Source organism: Diadema setosum, chromosome 18 (assembly GCF_964275005.1).
Source record: "Diadema setosum chromosome 18, eeDiaSeto1, whole genome shotgun sequence".
NCBI lineage: Eukaryota > Metazoa > Echinodermata > Echinoidea > Diadematoida > Diadematidae > Diadema > Diadema setosum.
In genome coordinates this window covers 23,962,995-23,973,045 of record NC_092702.1, presented here as the reverse complement: position 1 = coordinate 23,973,045, position 10,051 = coordinate 23,962,995, and the positions used below count along the sequence as shown (strand labels likewise).

At 41.0% G+C, this 10,051-nt stretch overlaps 1 protein-coding gene across 1 annotated transcript; it reads right to left on the bottom strand.

Annotated features, from left to right (window-relative positions):
- Positions 1 to 3,042: 3,042 nt before the first annotated feature.
- Positions 3,043 to 6,524, bottom strand: LOC140242092 (protein phosphatase 1 regulatory subunit 3B-like). The gene is made up of 2 exons (XM_072321851.1): positions 6,501 to 6,524; positions 3,043 to 4,439 (listed from the first exon to the last, which is right to left on the bottom strand). The coding sequence occupies exon 2, from the start codon at positions 4,368 to 4,370 to the stop codon at positions 3,297 to 3,299; it is 1,074 nt and encodes a 357-aa protein (XP_072177952.1). The 5' UTR covers positions 4,371 to 4,439; positions 6,501 to 6,524; the 3' UTR covers positions 3,043 to 3,296.
- Between the last annotated feature and the right edge of the window lie 3,527 nt (positions 6,525 to 10,051).

Here is a 10,051-nt window from a genome sequence, read left to right as displayed (position 1 = left end):
CACATCACTCTGAGGACACACAATCATTCATACATGTACGTGTACTGTATACAGTATATGGACAGCCATTCACAAACTAGTTCATACTGAGTTGTGCTAAGTATAAAAGATGCATAATTGCAAACAGCCTCCTTGAGTTTTGTGTGTTTGTTTGTTGTTTTTTAGCATATTTATACATTGTACCATGACAATTGTTGACAAACTATTCTTGGCAAATACAATTTCTGCACTTCAGGATATGGATCCTAATTCCTTTCAATGACTGCTGGTTTTCTGTCTGAGCATGGAGCTGCTCCTGTGTCTTGGCCACAAGATAGTTTGAAAATATACACAAAAACTGTGTCCACGAGAGAGTAAATATATCACATCACATCAGCTCATATCTTCAGAATTTATGCCAATGCCCCTCCCCCCCCCCAAAAAAAAGGAAGAAAACTAAGAGAATACAATTAAAAGTTACAAATGTAGGAACACATGAATTCACCATTTACATAGGCCTACATGTACTGTGTACACTGTGGGTGTGAAACTGCAGTTCAACATTTCCACCAAGGCAAGTTGACCCGGATATGTGTACATATGTATGTCTTGTACACTTAATACATACATAAGTAAGTGTATACATGCTTTGTCTGTTATCTACCCAGCAAAATATTTCTCTTCGGATAACTGAAATGCAGTACAAAAAACAGAGCATTGAATGGGGAGCTCCAATGTAACCAAAGTAGACAACATCTCTTGCTCTGGCCTTGTGTTCTAATACTGCACATCTGGGCATGTGTTTATGACAAACTTTCTATTAATAACATTGCAAGATTCCTTCAAGTGTACATCAATTGCTACAGAGATGTGAGTTCAGCTCCACATTGCATTCACTCTTGTCCGTAGTAGTAGGAAATGGTGGTTTGAATTACCATGTACAGGAACTCACTGCAGCCAGAACTGAGCACTAGTACCATACAGCACACAGAATTTCTTTACGACCTGTTCAGTTGTTTGGTGTGCACGTGTGAACCTTAGACCTTCTAATGGTAATTCAAGTCTCTTGTCCGACTGCAGATGTGTTTTCGTACAGCATTACAAGAAATACAAGTGGCACCTACAGTTCACCTGTGGCATGGTCCACACACACGTTATCGCTACTTTAGGCAAGACATCGAGATGTTATCACCCTTTCCTTATAAGGAATAATTCTCATCACCACTAGGAAGAAGTCAAGTTTTTGTTTTCTCAGTAGCCAATGCCTTTGACCAAAAGAGTGGTCTGTATCTGGTCATCGGGAATATGTTCTGCAGAGACTGTGTCTGGTTTCACGGAATCCTGTGTATGTCTATGGAGGAGAGCTGATAAAGTAAAAAAAAAATAAGACTCCTCCGGACAGACAGATTTTTCCGTCTACCAGTGCCTGTGATCAAAGAGATTTAATGCACATTTTGCAGCCTGTGCTGTCTCTTTATGGAGACTGTGTAGCCAATGAGAAAATAAAAATGATTCAATTCTATTCTTGTCAATTCACTTTCTTCACACCATTGTTAAAGGCATCCAGTTGTGGTTCAGAAGACAAAGAAGACATTGTACTGGTCCCTGGGACTTTGCATTTTACTTCTTCCGTCAACAGCGACTTTCTCTCCAATGTAGCCAGGTGCAAAGGCCGTTCCGTAGAAATTCTGTGTGTATACAAATTTATGTAATGTACCTACTCCCTATTTCTGAAAGAGGTTTCACATGGAATACATGTACATGTACACATGTATGTGAAACCAGTGTTTGTACATTGTACTGAATTTGGGAACATGTACAATGTACTTTGTAAATTGAGTAGCATTATGACAACAAAAATGGACTGTCCAACTTCACAGATAATAATTTACAGTGCTAACTATGTAGGCCCTAGAGAGTTTCATCTTCGAACAGATTTCAGTGGATCATACAATCACATTGCACATAAGTTATAATTCGAATGATAACAGGCAAACTAACTCTGTATTAAGTTCCCATACGATGTGGCAAACAAAGTTAAATGAATAATGCCAATGCATGCCTAAGTACAGGTGCAAAAAGGGCTTCATGCAACAAATAGTGGTCAAGCCACTTAGCTCTTACTGCTACCAATAACAATGACCACATCAAGTTCCACACTATAACACTCACACACAACAGGGTATTTGCACCCATTATCAAAGATTAGTGGCTTGTATGTGAGTGCATCTGTTTTTGTTGTGTTTTTGTTTGGGGGGGGGGGGGTAAAGAACTACTCAAGAGGGAGGAAAGAAGATCTGAGCTCCTAACAGGATAGGCAACAAGCATTTGCCCTATAACTTCCTATAAAATATCATTACAATCTCTGCCCTACAACTTCCCTACAAAATATAATGACAATCTCTGCCCTACAACTTCCAACAAAATATCATTAAAATCCCCCACCTCATAAGTACATAGAAAATAGAAAAGGTAATCATATAAAGTCATCGAGTTGCTGTGCAAAGGAATTTGCTGTGAGAGTAACACCGAGGACAGGGGAGTGCAGTCATTCAATGACAAAGAAATAAGAACTACTGACAACTTTCTTTTTTTCCAGTGATGAACGCTTGGCTATAAAACTTTCTGCAATTAGACAGAATGGATATATGTACGTACATGTACTGTACTCTGCTTCTGGTGTCAATGATGACTGAAATGAGGAACAGGGTAGGCCTGTATTAATTAATTGTTTCTACAAAGTTCAGAGAAGTGCACCTACAATTGTACATTGTGAAAGTATAGTACACGACATCCTGGGGGGAAACTAAACAAACCCAAAACAATACTGTTTCAAATTTTTTTTGTGCCCAAGCAAGATAAACTGAATTGAACAAAAGCATGTTTGGCACTTACTGTACAGCAACACTGCAGCAAACCTATCGTGCATTCAGATGAATAGTGTGCTACATGCAACACCATTTCCTTGTACTGTGCCAACATGCTAACTAAAGAAGTTGTGCAAATGAAGTCTGCAGACGTACTGCCCTGGAAGTGTTTTTTGTTTTTTTCTTTCATTCTTTCTTTCTTTAACTGAACTACAGGTACATGGAGAAAAAATCAGGATCGCCTAATGGTAAGTATTGCTGATTCATAACCACACATCAATACACACTGCCTCACAGAGCCATTCACTATTGGCAAACTGAGCACCTCTTTCAACAAAACTGAAAAGTAAGGTTCAATGAGTTGACATAATCACATCATCGAGTACCAATATACTGTGCAGTGATCTTTTCATAAATTTTAATTTAAACATTTCTTTGGCTGCTCCTGTGTCACCAGTAAGGTCTTTCCTCCTGACCAACATGCCAGTATGAAAACTGTCCCCACGGATGGGATCCACTCAAGCTCTCGAAGGAGAGCTGCTGCTTGTTCCGCACAAACTCCTTCTTTTTGTCCGTGACAATCTTGTAATTATTCCCACGGTTATTATCCCAGAAACTCTTGCACTGTGAGGTATAATTGATGCAGAACTCGAAAGTTCTCCCACCAAGGTTCGGCGGTATGTCCAAACTGAAGGAGAAGGTGTCGTACTTGTCGCGCGAGTTGGATGGCTGACTCGGGACCACATATGAAGCTTCCACGTCGGTGTGAGACGTCCAGTCGTCGAAAGTTACGCGCACAACCACTGACTTCTCAAAGGCAATGTTTTTCACCTTGATGGTTCCCACCACGGTGATGTTGTCCTTGATCAATACGTTTTCAAGACACACGCACTCAAGCTCTAACCTGTCCCGAAACTCGAGGTAATTTGACGCTGGCTGATCAAACTCTGGCACGTACGTGAAAGGATGTGTAGGATTTGCCTCCGCTCCTTCTGTCACATCCTGAATAAGATGGATACAGTGCAGTTTGGGTGGCATGTTGCTGGGTCCATCCATGTATTTCACGGTCTGTAATGACAGTCCTTTGCTGTCTGCAAAACACACTCTCTTTTTCCTTTTTTCTGTGCAAGGCGTTCCATTGCTAACTCTCTCAATAGTCTCGCTCCCCATGTCCACACCGTGTACAGACTTCATACTGTTCCTTTCATTTCTGCACTGATCTTCCTCTGCACTGCCCTTTGCAGATTCCGAGTGCCCGTTGGAAATTCTATTGGTGAGAACCGTTTCAGACTTGATGCACGATCGCAAGGGCAACATGGTCTTATTCCTCTGTAGGTGCTGCAGGAGATCCCCCTTCCTGCCAATCCCCATGTTGAAACCACTGTGGACTGGGGTCCTGCGAGACAGGAATGGTGATGGACCTGCAGGAAAACTGTGTCCAAAGCCCGGGGGACTAGCACTGAGCATCAGTGTGTTTACAGGCATCTCAAACAGCACACTGCCAACACTCTCTCTGGCTGGCATATCCAACAGTGGTGAAACTCTTCTTGATGGTTAGATGACAACATTCAGTGAAGTTCTCCATACACCATTCTGTGATAAATCAAAGACCAAAAACAAGGTAACCAGTGAGAATTAGTACCATTAAAACAATTAAAGCATAAACTGAAAGATCTGTATAAAAGATATCTTTATGCCTGTAGACCACTACGTTGATTTTAGAGTTTCACAGATACAGCACCAAGCAGCACTGTCCTGTGTGATGCACTGACCGAGATGTAGAACAAATGTAAGGAGGGATACATTCACACATCGAGTGATAGAGGACTGGAATTCCCTGCTGGAAGAAGTAGTGGAAGCTCCATCTATCGATGCTCTTAAGACTAGGCTTGATCGGCACTGGGAAGACCAACGATTCCTGTCCCCCTATTCCCAATAGTCAATTCTGATGTGTGATGAGCAGTAATTACTGACAGCCTGTCTGCCTTGCCTTCTTTTGAACTGAACAAGAAACCACCCACCGTGGGCTGATGATAGATGAGGATAGACCTGGAAGCTCGACTGCTGCTACACAGCAATCTTCCAGTATCTTCGGTAAAGGTAAAGGTAAATGTACAAAACTACAATTGTACATGTACAACTATAGGTGCCTGCATCTTGATCTGTATTGCGTCACACATATGCAACAGAAAATATTTGCAGTTCAATGACACTGTATCTATCAATCATTCATATCATCTAGACAGATATCAGCCTTCACAAACTAGTAGATGTCTACTAAATATCTAATTCTACAAGTCTTGAAGTCCCAGTTTAAACGGTGACAACACACTTAACTAGAGCTGTATGTTAGGGTGAGAGGCCCCCACTTAACATGCATAGACAACTAGTAATGTGAAGGGAACATGCACTTTGAGCTTGACCTCAAAATACACACTTTTTGGAGGCGGTATCGCAGGCATGTTGGAGTTCTGGTAGGTTTCCTAGCTAGCTAGCTAGCTGGTGATCAGACAGAAAAGTCCATCTGTCAGGAGGAGGTTTTTCTTTTAATCACTTTTGACATTTACGGCTCTCTGATCTCCTGAGGGGATTCCGTGAAGCCAGACGTAGTCTCAGCTCCGCGGAACAGATCCCCGACGACCAGATACAGACCGATTTTTCGGTCAAGCTGGTGATGTGAGGGAGGGTATGAATCAAGCACAACATTGTTATATTTTTATATCCTATCAATAGTACTAGTATCATTGATTGACTTGAACTACTGAACACAGTAAGCATATGGTAAGTAAAGACTGAGTGAAAGGGAATCATATCCTTTTACTAGTTTAGCTCACGTTGACAATTTGAGGCGAGTGAAACAGGAATAGTCGGACATGGATTTTATTTCTCGACGATGCCATGTGGATGTTGTTATGTCCAAGTAAGGCATACATGTACATTTGACCGAAAGATCGGTCTGTATCTGGTCGTCGGGGAAATGTTCCGCGGAGACTGCGTCTGGCTTCACGGATCCCCTCCTTACGGAGGAGAGCGATAACGTCAAAAAATATAAAAGACTCCTTCGCGGTCCGGACAGACGGATCTTTCTGTCTAGGCATAGCCAGGCCTACATAGGCATAAACAACATTTGACCGAAAGATCGGTCTGTATCTGTCCGTCGGGGAATGTTCCGCGGAGACTGCGTATGCCACAGTATGGCTTCACGGATCCCCTCTGTATGTCTACGGAGGACAGTGTTAATGGCAAAATATAAAAGAGTCCTCCGGACAGACGGATCTTTCTGTCTAAAACAACATCTACAAGGCGCTAACCCCGTCCGGCCTGGGCATGTGGTGGTATGAACTCTCAGAGCTACGAGACTGGTCTTAGGAACCTACGGCTCGACTTTGACAGAAAGATCGGTCTGTATCTGTCCGTCGGGGAATGTTCCGCGGAGACTGCGTCTGGCTTCACGGATCCCCTCCGTATACGGAGGACAGCGTCAATGGCAAAATATAAAAGAGTCCTCCGGACAGACGGATCTTTCTGTCTAACGTTAAGCATTCCTAGCATGTAAATAAAGATGGAGACAGAGAGCTTTAAATGAAAACAAAAACAAAAACAAAACAAAACACTAACCAGTAGAGTTTCTGGGCATAAAGCAAAAGAGCTCACCTCACGTCGCGGCGTCACATTCATTCCTGGATCAGTTTCTCTGGGTTTGTCAACACTGAAGACGAGCTATGCATCCAGCGTTGTGAGAGGCAAACAGCGTTTGAAATTGCAGACGTCTCTTTTCGACGGTGTTAAGATACAATTCGTTGGACTGCCTTCTACAAAAGCAGAATAAAGTAAAACCGTAGAATCTATTTATTATTCGGTGACACACACACAGGGCCTGGGATAAAGTTATGTCAGTCGGCAGCCAGTAGAAGACTTTGGAATCACTTCAGACATTCAATGAACTGCGCGACGGCCACCGGCGCATAATGTAATCAGTATGCATGCGGATGCTGTGTTTCAGCTATGGCTAGCCGGCCAGCAAGCTCATTCGTTGGATCCACAACGCACGACGAAGAAAATGCATACACACATGTTCTGCATGTGTTGCTCATGATGTTAAAGGCCCGTGCGCGTCACAAGGTCACGACCGACGATTCCAGCGTGAGCTGGGTGAATTGATCGGCTAGCTGTTGAGTCTCGTCCATTTTAAGACAGACTTAAAAAAGATGAATATTTTTTTTTGCATAATGACTCCATCTTCTTACGTACAAGAAGTTTGAGTGGAAGTTTAAACTCTTTCATACCCATCACCTCTGGATATCTGAGAAATTAAACAAAAATGAAATCTGAACAACAATCACAGTCAACGATCACCCCTACAATATATTGAACGCAACCTCATCAACATATTCCAGGCCAACACGTGAAATACGTGATCTGCCCAATCAGATATTTCTAAAGGAGTCCGAGGTTCCCTGACGGCGCAAAGTCAACCAATAAGAACCTCGTAGTGGAACCTCCTCGCGCATGTAGATAATTATTATTCATAAGCTGCAGCTACACTGGAGCATGGTTCCACCTCTTGACCTAGTTTTGACAAAGTTAGGCACAGCTGATCGCTTTTGTATGCCTCTTTCTCGCATAGACATCATCGCGTGAACCACGCGTTGAATTCGACTACACATATCTGAATGTACAGGAGATATTCCAATTTGTTCAGTTCCTCCACCTTATAATTGCTAGAAGGGCTTAAACATCTACATTGCACTTTTGAGGTCAAAATAAAAATAACATCATCGTCGCACGAGAAACAAATTTCTTGTCACCGAGTGAATTGACGTGAAATAGAAAAAAACTCATATATATATTTACTCTGCCAAACTGCATGCATCAAAATCAAAATACAGTTTTGCATTAGATCATTTTATTATGACTGGACATTGAGCTACAAGAGCATTTGCATGTTCAACTACAGCGGCCTACAAAGTGTGAATCGAAGATTTAGTAGTTCATCAAGAATTGATTGATAACCTTCGCTTACCCTCCCATCCCAATCAGAAAGATGGCCAGCAGGTTTTCCCAAATTAATTGTCTCGCCATTCAAGAATCGACCCAACTGTGCAACTTTATAGCTTATACCAGCACAGCCCTCGGATAGGAATAAAGGTACGGTCTTTATAGAATCGAACCATCGCCCTTTAAACGTTTTGTCCTTTGTTTGTCTGTTTAAAGCTCAATACGAGCTTACGACCTTCTTACGACGCACGACCATGCTTTCGTTGCGTGGAGACATTGCCGGGCGCCGGGTACTATTGCTGAGTATGTAGGCTACTAGAGTTCTTTTTTTTTTTCCCCCTCTTTTGGGAAAAATTGTGAATGGAAAACTGGGTAGCTTTTTTTTCAAGACTGATCTTACTTATTATTGGTGAATGTGTGTTTGGTGTCATCCTATAGGCCTAATTATCCGTCATGGAGCAATCCCCTTCGCTCTCGTTGATATATATATATATATATATATATATATATATATATATATATATATATATATATATATACATGTTATATATGTATATATATATATATATATATATACATCTTGGAATTTTCCACGTGTTGGAATGTTGTAATTATTAGAAGAAAGAGTCTCAAGTACGCCATGGATCCAACGATTACAATTTTTTTTTTATAGATTTTTTGTAATCGTTGGATCCATGGCGTACTTGAGACTCTTTCTTCTATATATATATATATATATATATATATATATATATATATATATATATATATATATATATATATATATTTCTCTGTCCATATACTGTCATTTTCTCCAACATTTAAAATTGCCATCTATAACAGAGAACATATCACACATTCTATTGCATCGTCCTGTTCCTGGAGATTCTTATGATAACAAGGGTTGTCCGGAAAAAAAAAAATGTCCACTGCTTCAATCAATGAACGTGTTATCTCCTATATTCCTAACTGCGCGGATATAATACGCTCTCTTATTGACGTGTCCCCTTTTCGGTGGCATAATGGTCGTTACTGTTACAATTCTACTTTATCACTCACATTTCACGATGTGTTAACCATACTAAATTATTACCGAGTTTGGTATTGCACGCCCTGAAAGCAGACACATGTCATATCAAAATCAGTTGCAATATTGTGATAAAATGTATATTATTGGCAGCATGCAGGCAGCATGTAGCAGACAGCGAGTGCAGAGTGCTCTGACACCGTTGATTCGCGCCCTCTCTCGCTGCAACCAGATTATTACTATTTCGTTGGCATTGCCGAGATCGGATTCTGTAAAAGCGGCGCACGTGAGCAATTCATGATCATCGACCTACATTGATATTTTCTGCGGAAACTTGCAAAGGTAGCGTAAAGGAAAGGGGGGGGGGGGGGGGCGGGGTGGTCTCCACCCCCAACATACACGCACATTTGGCTCTTTGGAAAAACAAAAATCGAAAGAGAACCCATGACCTGTCGATACCAGTATACTACTTGGATATGCCCATGCATGCCTATGCCAGCATTATTCTGTAGATCGACTCATGTACTAGTATAAAACCTATGGACGGCCTTACAGCCTCGTACAGGCCGGGGCGATCCACCGATCATGCGATTTTAGCATCAGTAGGCCTGCATTGTTATTTGAGCAACACGCTTCGTTCATGAGTTTCAGTTGCAGTTATTCGCGTTACGATTATAGCCTCCAGGATATACATATATATATATATATATATATACATATATATGGCAGAAACGCCATGTGCACTGTCCAAAGGTTAAAATAAAATTAATGTTGAGATAATAACTCAGCAGTGTATAACACGCCAGAAATGATTATATACGATCGCTGTTTGATTGCCCTATCATAATAATGGATCTTTATGAAATGATATAAAATAGGCTTATTATCAACCTCATTCATAATAATTCATTATCATCATCAGCATCTAACGAAAATCTAACGAAAACAATTAAGAACACCATTATATAAACTAGTATATAGGCCCTATAGAATAAACGTTCATGTCACATACTTTATGGTGCATCTAAACTGAAGGTCCTGTCATTTATTTTAACCATAATCAAGAGTATTATATTCCACTAAACGTGCAGCATCAAAATTTCACAAAAGCCTATGCGTTCCATATTCTTTATCTCGTTTCAAGTAATATACCGGTACATATTATTAAATTATAATATCG